General features: G+C 40.7%; 1 protein-coding gene and 1 long non-coding RNA gene across 4 annotated transcripts in view; one reads left to right on the forward strand and one right to left on the reverse strand.

The window, feature by feature from the left end:
• The first annotated feature begins 147 nt into the window (after positions 1–147).
• Positions 148–9,447, forward strand: LOC122899923 (cytochrome b-c1 complex subunit 6, mitochondrial). Of its 3 annotated transcripts, none has more exons than XM_044238142.1 (4): positions 148–310; positions 3,751–3,777; positions 4,525–4,686; positions 9,231–9,447. In XM_044238142.1, exons 1-4 carry the CDS (start codon positions 257–259, stop codon positions 9,261–9,263), a joined length of 276 nt encoding a protein of 91 aa, XP_044094077.1. In that variant the 5' UTR covers positions 148–256; the 3' UTR covers positions 9,264–9,447. The 3 variants fall into 3 exon arrangements, with proteins under 3 accessions (XP_044094077.1, XP_044094078.1, XP_044094079.1); XM_044238143.1 differs by lacking the exon at positions 148–310 and adding an exon at positions 4,267–4,414; XM_044238144.1 differs by lacking the exons at positions 148–310; positions 3,751–3,777 and adding an exon at positions 3,847–3,929.
• Positions 2,776–16,133, reverse strand: part of LOC122899924 — a 17,168-nt gene continuing 3,810 nt past the window's right edge. The window contains exons 2-3 of the long non-coding RNA XR_006383158.1: positions 14,297–14,346; positions 2,776–2,805 (exon numbers count right to left, since the gene is read on the reverse strand). This is a non-coding gene — a long non-coding RNA (uncharacterized LOC122899924). The remainder of the gene's footprint in view (positions 2,806–14,296; positions 14,347–16,133) is intronic.

A 16,133-nucleotide genomic window follows, 5' to 3' on the forward strand; every position in this document is an offset into this window, starting at 1 on the left:
AGTTGACACTGGCGCGATTAAGGGGACATTACTTAGCAACTCCTCCTCAGGTGCAAATACCAGCTCCCCCTATCTCTTGCGTTTGGACGGTAGTATATGCCAATCCGAGCGTGTGTTCGCGGCTACGACGAGTCTGCCGCACTTCCGGCCAGATCGCCGGATATCCGCTGAGTGACCCTTACAAGTCCTTCTTGATCCTGAAGTGGAATAGGTGCCGCTGTTGCTGCTGGTGTTGGATTCAGAACCGTAGCGGGTCATGGGGCTGGAGGACGAGCGAAAGATGCTGACCGGGTCCGGAGATCCCAAGGAGGTAAGGAAAGGCGACCGACTCGACCCTCTTCACTGCCCTGAGGCTCAAGACCTACCCTGCCAACACACACCCGCGCCCCTGTTGGCCCTAGATTCGCCCCTAGAGTTTTCATGGTCACGATTGCTAGTTCCCTCGACCCTTCTCCAGAATTTGTCTACTCATCATGGACAAGTAGATAACCACCCCTTTTTTGGGCTCGGTTTCCCCATTCTGTGAATGAGGTGAAGGTGTAACAACAGCGAAAATGCTGGGTCGCCTAAACTTTTGTTAAAACAGTATCTTTATTTTTAGCCAACCAGACGACCTGAGACCCTGGTTTGACAGGTTTAGGGGTCAAGCCGACCGGTCATAGTGCTTCTCTCCCCTCAGGTCAGGAATCCTGCCACATCTTCGATGGAGGCTCCGGAGATCTGGCCTTAACGCTAGTTTCTGTGAAGAAGTGGTTTCTTTTTTTTGGTAGGAGTGGGGGTGGGAGGTATATTTGGGGAATATGCCAGTATAACTGCGATGATGGAAGAGGGAGCACTATCCCGGAATAAGAATACCGGTATGATAATTATTGACTGCTTAACTATTCCAAGTCTTTATATGACTAATTCATTTAAGCCACACGGTAGTCCTACGAGGTAAGTATTGGGTACTATTATTATGGTCTTTTTACAGATGAAAAACTAGTTTAGAAAGGTTAAATATCTTCTCTAAGGACCACACTTTTAATCATGGATGGGGTAGTTGAACCCAAGCAGCATGGTTTCAGAGCCAAGACTTAGCCACGGTGCTACCCAGCTTTTCAGAGGTCATCTAGCTTTTGGTTTTCAATCACATTTCCTATCCTTTGTTCTCTAGTCACTTCGGGGCAGCTGTTCTGGGTTTATGAGTTCCGAATAGTTGGAACTTAGTTTATCCCATGATTTTTCCCTAGTCTTACTATTTTCAGAAAGGGGACCAGAACAAAATGGAGCCAGCCTCAGGAAGTTTTAGCAGGAAGTATACCAGAAAGTTCAGCAGGAAGTATACCAGAAAGTTCAGTAGGGCTCACCACAGCAGTTGAAAAAAAGGTAGTCAGTTTTAAAATTAAGAAAGCTGAGGTCTTTGGGTTGCCTGGGTGGCTCAGTTAAGCATCTCCTTTTGGCTCAGGTCATGATCCTGGAGTCCTAGGATCTAGCCCTGCATCTGGCTCCCTGCTGAGTGGGGAACCTGCTTCTCCCTCTCCCTCTGCTGCTCCCCCCTGCTTGTCCTCTCTCTGTATATCAAATAAATAAATAAAATCTTAAAAGAAAAGAAAACATCTTTTATGAAGAACATATACTTTTTGGGCATTCTTTTTATTTAGTGTGACCTTGGTTTGTGTCATTGACTAGAAATTTTACATGAAGTAGTCCATATTCAGACTTAGTATTTGGAGTTGTTTTTCCAAAACATGCCATGATACTTTTGACACAAAATTATCAAAAATGATCAATGTAGTAGCATTGCTAATAGGGAAATGATACAAAGGTCTTGCTTCTAGGATTCTAATTTCAGGTTTCTGAGGCAAAATAAATGATTTCAATTTTTTGGAAAACCTTTTTCAATATGAGTTTTTTTTAAGAGCAGTGTTAAGAAACTAATGAAAAACTAGAGTTTGACATCCCCCAAATCTTCATGTTTAGAAGAGATCTTTGCAAATTGCGAGAATAAATAGCGTGAATTATAGTTGAACTTGCCTTAGCCCTCCCAGCTTACATGAGGTTTGGTCTCTTCTGCAAAGGGCATGGTTGAGAATGAAGCAGATTGTGTTGTTGGAATTTTGAAAACATGAGGGATTGCTGAGTTAGTTCTTTTTATTTTCCTGTATACTTTTTCCTTCTCTTCCTCCAGATGTGGGTATGTGCATGTGCAGGCAGGCAAACAGCTTACTCTTGACAGGTTAAAATATTGATCAGATTTTCCTGTGCCCCAGATTTTGGCCTATAATGATGCTCCCACAGGGATTTTTTTACACTGCCCTCCTTGGAAGAAAGGAAACTAAATTTGAGGTTGTATGCTTGAATCAGAAGTAGATAGGTGAGAATTGGTGTTTGACAACTTGTGAATGGAGTGCGTACTCCAGACCTTTGATTGACTTAATGCTGATAATCTACTTAGTCCTGGGAGTTCAGCAAGTCAAAGAGCAGTGACTGTAAACTAATCTAAAAACTAACCATTTCTAGTTAAGCTCTGACTAAAGAAAAGTTTAGGTTTGGCCATTTTCGTATTCCCAGTTCAAGTTCAGAGTCTAGAAAAAATGTTAGTTTTCCTCTTAACTTTGTTTAGTACTTTGTAAGTACTAAATTGAGCTGTTTCTCATAATACTAGGGCCTGCCAGAATTTCAAACAAAATAAGTTATATAGGTGAACATCAGCTTGAATCTGTATCGAATATTTCTCAATGGGGCACCAGCTGGTTCAGTCGATAGAGCATGTGACTCGATCTTAGGGTGGTGGGTTCAAGCTCCACGTTCATCATCGTAGAGCTTTAAAAACAAAGAAAGAAAATATCTAATTAATGTTAACTCTAAACTGGGAACCCTTAAGGAGCCGTTGTGATTAATCAAATTACAGATATGAAAGTACTTTATAAACTTCATTTTAAAGATTTTATTTATTTGAGAGAGAAACCGAGAGGGAACTAAGCAAGGGGGAGGAGCAGGAGGAGAGGGAGCAGCAGACTCCCCTTGAGCAGGGAACCTGATGTGCGGCTGGACATGGGGCTGGATCCCAGGATGGTGGGGTCACCAGCTGAGCCACCCAGTGCCCTACTTTATAAACTTCAGTGTCCTACACACTAGGTTGTTGCTAATGAATGTCAGATAGTGTGTCCTTGTACTCAGGGTTTGTATGAAGTAAGTATGGTAAGTTTACAGGCATGGAGACAACTGCTTTTTGTTTTGTTTTGGAGACAACTGTTTTTGAAAGAAGAGTTTATTATGAGTCCCAAGAGAAGGCCGGGAGGGCCACACCAATCAGAGCCACCTGGAGAAGGGCCTGGACCCCCAGAAAGAGCAAGGGAAACCAGACTTTTGCTTTCTGAGGGAAAGAGTGGGTGAGTCAGGATAGGCAAGCTCTGGCAAGTTTAGGATTGGATTATTTGGGTAATTTCTATGGGTTCTGGGATATAGGTGTGGTCCCTAGCTGTTTGGTAGGGTATTTAGGGCAGGAGCAATAATTGGTTTAGTTTGGGAGATACAGGAAGTGATTGGTGATAGGGGTTTGGATTGATTGGTTCACATATGAAGGGTGTGTCCCCTGGCAGGGGCTTTCTCCTGGATTAGCAAAGCCCCTAAAATGAGAAAGCATCATAAAATAACAGAAATTTTTAAAACAACTAATACAGTGTTTATCCTCAGTAATTACATCAGTATGATTAGTAATATGTGTCCCAAGTTGCTGCTGACATTAATCTTGTTTTCCTTTTGTAGGAGGAAGAGGAGGAGGAGGAATTAGTGGTAAGAGCCATCTAAGGTTTGGAACCATCTCAGTAAAAGGAAGTTTGAACTTAATGAAACTCTAAGGGCATTTTAAGGAGTCTTTATTTGACACCTTGAAGAGAATGGAAATGGAAGAAGCCTTTAACACTTCTTGTGCTGTGGAGTGTTTGGTGGGTGTGGGCTGGGAAGCTGAGTCTTCTGGGTTTGGAGCTTCTTCAGTCATGGTGTCAGGGAGCAGAGCAGCATCTTGAGGGCCTGGTATTCAATTATCTGTCTGCTCTTTGCGGTTTAATAAAGGACTCAGGAAGGAACTTTTCTTACACAGTCCTTCTCCATGTTAACATTGCCTTTCTAGCTGGGCAGCTGGGGTACATAGGCCTGGCTGTCATATGAGGGGAATTCAAATTCATAGACATCACATATCCCCAAATGCTGTGTTAACATGTAAGGCCTCCTATAGATATACTTCAAGTTTGGCTAGGTTTCCTTTACCACCTTGTTTTTCAGATAGGACTGAGGCTTTCAGTGCATACTGGCAACCTTGGAAGGCAGGAATGTGAAACTTTCCCCTACTACTTAGCATCAGAATTGAATGGGAGACCCCATTCTCCCATTTCTGGCGGCAGTGTGGCTCTGCCAGCTGGCCTTCTGCACGGTAATTCAGAGGCAGCACCTTGGTTTGGTGGTTGTGTTAATCAAAGCAGATGGTTTGTGGGTCTCCTCCTAAAACCCCCATATCCGTTCTTTTCTGTGTTTCTTCTTCAGGATCCCCTAACAACAGTGAGAGAGCAATGCGAGCAGCTGGAGAAATGTGTAAAGGCTCGGGAGCGGCTAGAGATGTGTGACCAGCGTGTATCCTCCAGGTCACAGACAGAGGAGGATTGCACGGAGGAGCTCTTTGACTTCCTGCATGCAAGGGACCACTGCGTAAGTCAGCCTAATCAGGGAGGGGAAAGCTTAGTGGCCAGGCAGACTTGGCCTGCAGCAATAAGCATTTACTTACTGGCCCATATATGTTAGGTATGGTGCCAAGCACTTTACATAAATAATCCACCTAATTCTGCTACTTTCCTGGACATAGGTCTCATTAGCCCCATTTTACAGATAAGAAACTGAGGCTTAAAGAAGAGAAATGATGTCCCAACTTGGACTGCAAAACATTGGGGAAGCTGGATTTTGTACCTTTAAGCAGCAGGCTATTCTTTTTTTTATTTTTTAAGATTTTATTTATTTATTTGACAGAGAGAAATCACAAGCAGACGGAGAGGCAGGCAGAGAGAGAGAGAGGGAAGCAGGCTCCCCGCTGAGCAGAGAGCCCGATGCGGGACTCGATCCCAGGACCCTGAGATCATGACCTGAGCCGAAGGCAGCGGCTCAACCCACTGAGCTACCCAGGCGCCCAGCAGCAGGCTATTCTTTAAAATCATTTATATTCTCCAGTATGTCTTGTATGTGCTAGTTGGTCCAAAAAGTTTTCTTTCTTTTTTTTTTTTTTTTTTGTTAAGATTTTATTTATTTGAGAGAGCAGGGGAAGGGGCAGAGGATAGGGGAGAAGCTGACTCCCTGCTGAGCAGGGAGCCCGACCCCTGACAGGGTTCAACCCCAGGACCATGGACCGAGCCACCCAGGTGCCCCCTTATTATTATTATTATATGTATATATATATATATATATATTTTTTTTTTTCCTTTAAGTAAATTTGACTCTCTTACATATGACAGATTTTTTTTTTCTTTTTTTTTTTTTTTTTAATTTTATTGGCAGAGAGATCACAAGTAGGCAGAGAGAGAGGGGAAAGCAGGCTATGCTGAGCAGAGCCCGATGTGGGGCTTGATCCCAGGACCCTGAGATCATGGCCTGAGCCAAAGGCAGAGGCTTTAACCCACTGAGCCACCCAGGCGTCCCACATATGACAGATATTTTAAATAAATTGCAGAGCAGGCAAAAGTTTGATGATTGCTTATATTAAAACCAATTGGTAGGGATAGGGCGGCTGGGTTATGGACATTGGGGAGGGTATGTGCTATGGTGAATTCTGTGAAGAAATGTGTAAGCCTGATGGTTCACAGACCTGCCCCTGGGACAAATAATGTATTATATGTTAATTAAAACAATTGGGTACTTAATAAGCATATGAAAGGTGCTTAACAGGGCGCCTGGGTGGCTCAGTGGGTTGAGCCGCTGCCCTCGGCTCAGGTCATGATCTCAGGGTCCTGGGATCGAGTCCCGCATCATGCTCTCTGCTCAGCGGGGAGCCTGCTTCCCTCTCTCTGCCTGCCTCTCCGTCTACTTGTGATTTCTCTCTGTCAAATAAATAAATAAAAATCTTTAAAAGAAAAAAAGAAAAAGAAAGGTGCTTAACACCATTAGCTCTCCGGGAAATACAGATCAAAACCACGATGAGATACCAGTTCATACCTGCTAGGATGGGTATAATCAAAAAGATAGGGAGATATGGGTGAAGGGGGTGAAAAGGGAAAAATAAATTACTTTTCCCTCTGAAAAAAGTTAATGATCTCCCCTCTACCAACTTTATGCTTCAACAATCCCAGGGATGCTGGCTGGCTCACTTGGTAGAGCATGAAGCTCTTGATCTCAGGGTCTTAAGTTTAAGCCCCTGAATTGGGTGTAGAGCTTTCTGAAAGGGAGAAAAAACAAAAAACAAAAAAGCCTTCCAGTATAGGTGTTTTAATTCTATTATATGGAGTGGAAATACACAAATGTACATATACCCCCGCCCCATTAAACACGTTGTGACAAGGAGGATATTTTAAAAAGATAGAAAAATCCAACTGAGGGGCGCCTGGGTGGCTCAGTGGGTTAAGCCTCTGCCTTCGGCTCAGGTCATGATCCCGGGGTCCTGGGATCGAGCCCCGCATTGGGCTCTCTGCTCGGTGGGAAGCCTGCTTCCTCCTCTCTGCCTGCCTCTCTGCCTACTTGTGATCTCTGTCTGTCAAATAAATAAATAAAATTAAAAAAAAAAAGAAAAATCTAACTGAAATCATACTGCCTAGAGATAACCATGTTTTCTCATATATACTATCAGATTTTTAAACAAAAATGGAATCCAGGGACACCTGGGTGGCTCAGTTGGTCGGATGACTGCCTTCAGCCCAGGTATTGATCCCGGAGTCCTGGGATCGAGTCCCACATCGGGCTCCCAGCTCCATGGGGAGTCTGCTTCTCCCTCTGACCTTCTCCTCGCTCATGCTCTCTCTCAAATAAAAAAAAAAAAAAATCTTAAAAAAAAAAAAAAAGGAATCCAAATACATTTAATATAAAATATGAATAAAGACATTATATTCCTTTTTCAACATAATTTTAGTGGAAAGAAGGAAAATTTATAAACAAAACATGCATCTGTAATTATCCATATCATTAAAAAAACAGATTGGTGTTGTCAGTATGGTGAAATTGCTGTTGGGGATATAGATTGGTGTAGCCCTACAGAAAACAGTTTGGCAGTTCTTCAAAAAGTTAAACATAGGGGCATCTGGGTGGCTCAGTTGTTAAGCATCTGCTTTCAGCTCAGGTCATGTTCCCAAGGTCCTGGGATTGAGCCCTACATCGGGCTTCCCCACTCGGCGGGAAGCCTGCTTTTCTCTCTCCCTCTCCCACTCCCCATGCTTGTGTTCCTGCTCTTGCTGTCTGTCTCTGTCAAACAAATAAATAAATAAATAAACCTTCATTTAAAGATTTTTTATTTTATTTATTTGAGAGAGAGAGACAGTGAGAGAGAGAATGAGCGAGGAGAAGGTCAGAGAGCGAAGCAGACTCCCCATGGAGCTGGGAGCCTGATGTGGGACTCGATCCCGGGACTCCAGGATCACGCCCTGAGCCGGAGGCAGTCGTTTAACCAACTGCGCCACCCAGGCGTCCCTAAACCTTCATTTAAAAAAAAAAGTTATCGCTTCTCGGCCTTTTGGCTAAGATCAAGTGTAAAAAAAAAAGTTAAACATCAAGTTAACATATGATCTAGTAATTCTCCTAGGTATATATACTCAAGAGAAATGAAGACCTATGTCTGTATAAAAGCTTGTACACAAATATTCGTAGGAGCATTATTCATAATAGCCAGAAAGTGGAAACAGCGTAAATGTTCATCAGTTCATCAGTAAATAAAATGTAATATATCCATATAATGGAATATTATTTGGCAGTGAAAAGAAATGAAGCACTTTACTCAAAAAATTAAACTCTGCTATATGATCCAGCAATTTCACTTCTGCTTGTATACCCCGAAAGAACTGAGACTGTTCAGTTGAACAGGTATTTGTGCATGCATGTTTACAGTAGCATTCATAATAGCCAAAGGGTAGATGCAGTCCAACTGTCCATTGTGGTATATACCTATAATGAAATATTTAGCCTTAAAAAAGGGAAGAAACTACGATGTGTTACAACCTGTATGAACCTTGAAGACATGCTAAGTTACATAAACCAATCACAAAAAGACAAATATGTCATTCCACTAACGAGGTACCTAGAGAAATCAAATTCATGGACAGTGGTATGGTGGATGCCAGGGGCTTCAGGGAGGGGGAAATGGGGAATTACTTAGTTTCAGTTTGGGAAGATGAAAAAATTCTGGAACTTGATAATTGCTGGACAGTATGAGTTACTTAATGCCACAGAACTATAGAGTTCAAAATAGTTAAAATGAGGGCCCCTGGCAGGCTCATTCAGTGGAACTTGTGACTCTTAACCTTGGGGTTTTGTCGTAGACTTTACTTAGTTAAAATGGTAAATTGTATGTTATTTAAATACTTTCATGAGCCTAGCACTGGGTTGAAATGTAGAAATGAGACAGGCACGGTCCCTTCCTTTATTTAGTTGAACCTGCATAGGAGACAAGTAGAATACTTAACTCTTTGGGTATAACCTTCTCAGGATGGCCTTCACTAATCCTCTTTTTAAAGCTGCTGTTTCCCCCCACCCCCAACCCCTTTTTTATTTTCCTCAGAGCTTTTATCACTGTCAGAAGTTTACCTTAGGTGTATATTACATTTCTCTTATTAGTCTCTACGTTTCCTAAGAGAGATACTGCCTGGGTTTCCATTGTAGCTCACTCAGCACCTTGAAGGGTAGCTGGCATATAGTAGATGTTATATAAATATTTGTTACATTAAAAAAATACTGTGACATGGGAGGTATAAGTTCCTATGGGGAAGAATGAGGAGGGACAGATTTCTGTGGGGATAGGAGTTTGTTTAGAGATGGCTTACAAAGAATGACATGTAAACCAAGTTCTAAAGGAAACATAAAAGATTTCTTAAAAAGTAGAGAGTTCTGGGTAGAAGGGAGATCGAATTCAGGTAACTGAAGTTAGTTCACTAGGGCTCAGGATGGGTATGGGTGTGTGTGAATTCTGTGGAGAGAGGAGAGGCAGTAGTGTTCCAGGTCATGGAGGACCTTGTAAGCTATGACATTAAAGCTGCAGTTGATGACCATCTTTTTTTCCCCTCATCTAGGTGGCCCACAAACTCTTCAACAGCTTGAAATAAATGTGCTTACTTCACCCCAGCCTTCATCACTCGGGCATCAGGATATTTCATGGTTTTGACCATGCCATTTCTTCCTTATAAGTGTAACTGTATGTTCATGTGAACCTCATGGATTTTGGCTTAGGCAAGTAACTTCTATGTAATTAGCTGTGATTCCTCTTAATAAAGTCCAGTGATCTGCAGACCTGCAGCTTCCTTTTCTTTTCTTTTTTTTATTTGAAAATTTTCAAACACAATTCTAGGTAGAACAATAATCAGCTCCCATGTACCCATCACCTGGCAAGCATGTATCTTTTTTTTTTTTAAAGATTTATTTATTTGAGAGAGAGAGAATGTGCTGGGGGAGGGGGCAGAGAGACAGGGAATTCCCCGCTGAGCAGAGCATCTGATGCAGGGCTCCATTCCAGGACCCTGAGATTGTGACTTGATCCAAAGTCAGATGCTTACCCGATTGTCCGCTTAGGCTCCTGCAAGTATGTAACTATTAATGATCAGGACTTTGAAAAAATTTACCTTGATGCCATTATCACAGTTAAAATGAACAGTGATGGCTTAATTTCATTGGCTACTCTGTCCATAAGAAAGTCTCCGACCACAGAAGTGTCCTGACAGTTTTTAGTTTCAGTGTCCAACAAGGCAGCTTTTTAAAAAAAATTTTTTTTAAAGATTTTATTTATTTGACAGATAGAGGACAGGCAGGCAGAGAGAGGGAGAAGCAGGCTCCCCACTGAGCAGGGAGCCTGATGTGGGACCCTTGGATCATGATCCGAGTGGAAGGCAGCCACTTAACCAACTGAGCCACCCCAGGTGCCCCAAGGCGGCTTTTTTCCTTAAAAAGATTTTTATTTATTTGAGAGTGAGTGAGAAAGAGTGTCTGCATGAATGCGGGGAGGGGCAGAGAGAGAAGCAGGCTCCATCCCAGGACCCTGGGACCATGATGTGACCTGAAGGCAGACGCTTAAAACTGGGCCACCCAGGCACCCCTCAAGGTTGCTTTTGAAAAATACACATTTTAAAAAGGAGTGAGAAGGATATAGGTTTGTGAGGTGTGGGATACTGGATTCCAAGAATGGTCAGAGACACCTGGGTAGGCAGTGCTGACAATGGGAAATTGATTACATACGTACAATAGTGGGGAGTCATCTGGTAAGTTAATATACTGGAAGTTAATAGATGCTAGCAGAGAACAGAGTTACAAATAGGGGAAAGGAAAAAAACCAGAAAGAACCCAGGTGAGGTATTTGTATACTAAATAAATAGCTTACAATGTAAGTAAATAGAGAGGCCAGTGTGTATGTAGGGAATACATATTTCTCTAGCTCAGCCCACAAAGAGGGCTTCACTCTAACAAAAGGAACCACGGCTCCTTGGAGAAATGGATGATTCCAGGGCTGGCAAAGTACAAGATAAGCCTGGAATGTTTTGTTGTTTGTTGCATGCAGAAAGAAGAAAATGCTCAAAGAACAATGGGGACACGTCAGAAGTAAACAAATGCCACTAGCCAAATCTAGAACAATGTGAGCATCAAAATATATGATAGTCTGGATTTAAACTCACTGAATATAATAATTCATGAACCCATACTAATAAATGAATCAAAAGTTAGGTGAAGAAGGTAATACATACTAATGACAGAAGGAGAATATACACACTATAGCATAAATGAAAGCTTACATTGCCACTAAGGAGACAATTTGAGGGACTATGTTTGCAAAAATGCAGTAAAGGGCTACTTGAACTTAGAAGCTCTTCCAATCTGTTGTCCTAGCTACAGGAATGGCCAGCATTTCCCAGCCATTTCTGATTTAGAACCCATTTCACAGTGATGTATAATCTCACAAATACCTTTATAAAATGGTGGCATTGTATTTGTTGTATATAATCTGATTATTTCAAAAATCTCATTAAAATTTCAAACACATGACAAAGCTGAAATTTTGTGGTGAACATCCCTAAACTCAGATTTTAGTGAATGGTTAGTAATGTGTTCATCAGTGTTACCAGAGAAAGGAGGAATTACCCAGAGAAATAGCTCCAGAATTCTGCTTAGAGGATGCTTGACTCTGTTGCTAAATATTAAGCTGCAAATGAATAGGGCAAAATTCTGTGTAGCCATTTAATGAACTACTGGGTACCTATAAACTGAATAATTCCCAAAGTTAACAGAAGGCTGGGAGATGTTTGAGTTTTGACCAACTAATGTGGGAAATTCCTATTGAACTTGTTGAACACTTGGAGCATCGAACTTGAACTCCAGAAGAGGGCGCATCAGCAGTAGGGGTAAAGTTAGCCTTAGAAAGAGGCCGCTCAAGATGGGCTATACCCTAACTTAAAAAGGAGCCTTGAAAGGATCAAGCTGATTCACAAAATACCTGACTGCCTGCCAGAACAAAGTCCAAGGTGTTTTAAAAGAAGTCAACAAAATCTAGCCTTCAACAATGTAAATTTCACAAAACCAAGCATTAACTAAAAAATATCTTGACATGCAAAAGAAAGGAGAAAAATGTGACCATAAGGAAAATGGTCAATAAAGACAGACACATGATGATATGATAAAATAGTAGACTAGGACTTTGAAAGCACTATTACAAATATGCTCAAGGATTTAATGGAAATGAACATAATGAGAGAAGTGGAAAACATAAAATGAGTCAAAATTTTTGGAGCTTTTAAGTACAATCTCTGGGGAATCCTGGTGACTCAAGTCAGTTAAGCGTCTGACTCTTGGTTTCGGCTCAGGTCATGATTTCAGGGTTGTGAGACTGAGCTCCAGATGGGTTTCTCGCTCAGCGCCAAGTCTATGTAAACTTCTCTCCCTTGGGGCGCCTGGGTGGCCCAGTGAGTTAAGCCTCTGCCTTCGCCAGCTCAGGTCATAGTCTCAGGGTCCTGGGATCAAGCCCTGCATCCGACTCTGCTCAGCAGGGAGCCTGCTTTCCCCTCTTTCTCTGCCTGCTTCTCTGCCTACTTGTGACCTTTGTCTACCAAATAAGTAAAATCTTGAAAAAAAATAATTCTCTCCCTTTCCCTCTCTCCCCCTTCACCTTGCCTCTAACTCAAGTGTTCTCTCTCTCTCAACAAAACAAAACAAAACAAAAAAATATCTGAAATTTAAAATTCACTTAACACTGGAAAAGATTACACACTGAAGAAGAAAAAGAATAGGTATACTTGTAGGTTCTTGAAGACACAGCAGCAGAAACTATAAAAACTTGAAACATAAGAGAAAAACACTAAAAATAGATGAACAAAGAAAAGGTAAGCTGTGAGATAGTATCAAATTGGCCCAGAAAAGAGGGGAGAGGTGGTTGGAGGTAAGAGAGAAAAAAAATTTTTTTTTACCAAAATTACTTTTTTAAAAAAAGTTTAATTTATTCATTTGAGAGAGCATACATAGAGGGAGAATGAGAAGGAGGCTTCCTGCAGAGCAGGGAGCCCACTGCGGGGAATATGACCTGATGCAAAGGCAGATGCTTAACTACTGAGGCACCCAGGTGCCCTGAGATTCTTTTTTTTATTATTATTTTTTTTAAGATTTTACTTATTTATTTGACAGACAGAGATCACAAGTAGGCAGAGAGGCAGGCAGAGAGAGAAGGGGAAGCAGGTTCCCTGCTGAGCAGAGAGCCCAATGTAGGGCTCCATCCCAGGACCCTGAGACCATGACCTGAGCGGAAGGCAGAGGCTTAACCCACTGAGCCACCCAGGTGCCCCTATTGCTAACCTTTTAAATAAATTTTTAAAATTAAATATCTATTCTATTTACCCATTTCTTTTCTTTCTTTTTTTTTTTTTTTTTTTAAGATTTTATTTATTTTTTTGTCAGAGAGAAAGCACAAGCAGGGGGGAGCTGCAGAGGGAGAGGGAGAAGCAGTCTCTCCACTGAGCAGGGATCCCTATCTGGGCCTTGATCCTAGGACCCTGGAATCCTGACTGAGCCAAAGGCAGATATTTAACAGCTGAGCCACCCAGGCACCCCTTGTTTCTTTCAAGATCTTATTTATATTATATATATAGTATATATATATATATATATATATATATATATATATAGTAATTTAATGTAATATTGTGATCTCTGTCAAAAAATGAATACAATCTTTTAAAAAAAAGGTAGTTAGCAATAAAAAGAACACATTAAGTAGAAAGAAATTATAAAGAAATCTATGAAATAGAAAGGAGAAAACCAACAAAGCCACAAACTGTTTCTCTGTAGAGTTCAATAAAATAAACCTCTAGAGTAGGCTGATAAAAGTACCCAAGAGAGGGGTGTCTGGGTGGCTCAGTCATTAAGTGTCTGCCTTCAGCTCAGGTCATGATCCCAGGGTTCTGGGATTGAGCCCCACATCCCACTCTCTGCTCAGCGGGAGCCTGCTTCTCCCTCTCCCTCCGCTGTTCTCCTGGCTTGTGCATGCTCATGTGCCTGTGCGTTCTCTCCCTCTCTGTCTCTGTCAAATAAATAAATAAAATCTTAAAAAAAAAAAAAAGTACCCAAGAGGGAAGACACAAATTAGCAATATCAGTGATGAGAGAAGGGACATTACTATAGATCATACAAATCTGGTCAGTAGCTCTTTCTCTGTAAAGATTCAGATAGCAAATACTTTTGGATTGTGGGGCTTATGATCTCTAGAGCCACTATTCATCTCTGTTGTTGTAGTAGTAAAGGAACCACAGTAAATGAAAAGTGTGGCTGTGTAAAAATAAAGCAGTATTTCAAAAATGGGCTGGAGGCTAAATTTGGCTGCGCTGTAGTTTGACACCCCTTGCCTAAACACCAAAAGGAAGAAATGTGCCGGCTTACATGAAATGAACAAATTCTTTGAAAGTCTCAAGTTGTTAAAACTTACAAGAAGAACTAGAAAATCCAAACAGCCCTATATCAGGGTTTCTCAAATTTTAGCAGTCTTGACATTTTGGGCTAGAAAATTCTTTATGGTGGGGGATAGGATTTGCAACAGTATTCCTGGCTTCAACCCACTAGATGCCAGAAGCACCATCTAGTTATAATAATCCCAAATATCTCCAGAAGTTACCATGTGTCCCTTGGGGAAGGGGGCATCATCTCTGGTTGAAAATCACTGCCCTGTAGTAATGAAAGAAATAGAATTCATAATTAAAAACCTTCCCTTCCTCCTCACCCTGTACTCTCCACCCCTGCAAAATAAAAACAAAAACAAAAAACACCCAAACACCCAACCCCAGGCCCCGAATATTTCACTGCTGAATTCACAAGAATTTCAGAAAGAGAGGTGCCTGGCTGGCTCAGTTGGAAGAGCATGAGCCTGAGATTGTGAGTTTGAGCCACATATTGGGTAGAGAGATTATTTAAGTAAATAAAACTAAAATAATAATAATAAGGGTTATTATTATTATTTAAAGAAGAAAGAATACCAATTCTATAAAAATTCTTTCAGAAAATAGAAGTAAAGGGATATTCCCAAACTCATTTTTATGAGTTCAGCATTACCCTGACATCAAAATCAAAGATATTACAGAAAGAGAAAATTCAGGTCAATATCTTCCATGAACACAGATGCAAGAATGTAACAATATATAAAAAGAATAATACATCATGAATTTGTACTTTTTTTTTTACAGGAGTGCAAAGTTGGTTCATCATTGAAAATCAGTCAATATAATTTAACATATTAACAATAAAGCAGAAAAAACATATGATCAACTCAATAAATGCAGGAAAAGCATTAGAAGAAAGTCAACAACCCTTCATGGTTTTTATTACATGTGCTGCCGAAGCGAGCACCCCTTCATGGTTTTTAAAAATCTTAGCAAATTAGGAAAGAAGGCAACTTTCTCAATCTAGTAAAGGACACCTGTTGTAAAAAAACAAACAAACAAAAAAAACAAAAAAAAAAAAACCCCTATAGTTAATGATGAGTTAATGATGAACTACTGAATGCTTTCCCTCCAAAGAATGGGCACAAAAGTCAGTCTACTTAAGAAAAAAAAAAAAAAAGTCAGTCTACTATTACCCCCTGTATTGAACAGTGTACTGTAAATTATAAACAGTAAAATAATCCAAAAGAAAAAAAGGAATTCAGACTGGAAAGAAGTAAAAGTGTCTTTATAGAAGACAACCTCATGCATAGAAAAGGTGAAAATATTTCCAGAAAAGTTACCAAAACACAATTTAGCTTAGCAGGGTCTCAGGATATAAGATCAATAGACAAAAATCAATCATATTTTAATGGCATTTTCTTGAAAAATGAACAAAGTAAGCCTGTCACTTCAAGAAAAACAATTGATAGTACTAGTTGCCAGACATAAAAATTGAGCTTTCAAGTAAAATTAGGATTTGGAGGGGTGCCTGGCTAGCTCAGTTAGTAGAGTGTGCAACTCTTGACCTCAGGATTGTGGGTTTGAGCCCCACATTGGGCGTAGCGATTATTTAAAATAAATAAATAAAATAAACTAGGATTTTGAAAAACTTGCACCCATTACTGTGAACTTACCAGCTTTCTAATATTTCAAGACTTTTCTTTTCTGATGAGATCAGTAGTGATATTAACAAATGTGGTTTTTGATATTGTATAATGAAATGTGAAAACATATGGAAGATAAGCAGGACTCAGTGAACTTGATAATTTCCAAATAACCACTATATGATGTGACAGAATCAAGCTTGGGTAAAAGATTCATTCTAACTACAAGACAGATCAATGGATCTCTGTAACAGAGTATGAAAAGTCCTTTGATACGGTTTCAGATTCCACACTGCCACTAACTTTTAAGAACACTACCACATGTTAAACTTTGACACAGCATCTAAGAATATTCAGTTATCTACCTAGGCTATTAAAATATTCCTCTTGGGGCGCCTGGTTGGCTCAGTGGGAAGAGTGTGTAACTCTT

Source organism: Neovison vison, chromosome 2 (genome assembly GCF_020171115.1).
Source record: "Neovison vison isolate M4711 chromosome 2, ASM_NN_V1, whole genome shotgun sequence".
Classification (NCBI taxonomy): domain Eukaryota; kingdom Metazoa; phylum Chordata; class Mammalia; order Carnivora; family Mustelidae; genus Neogale; species Neogale vison.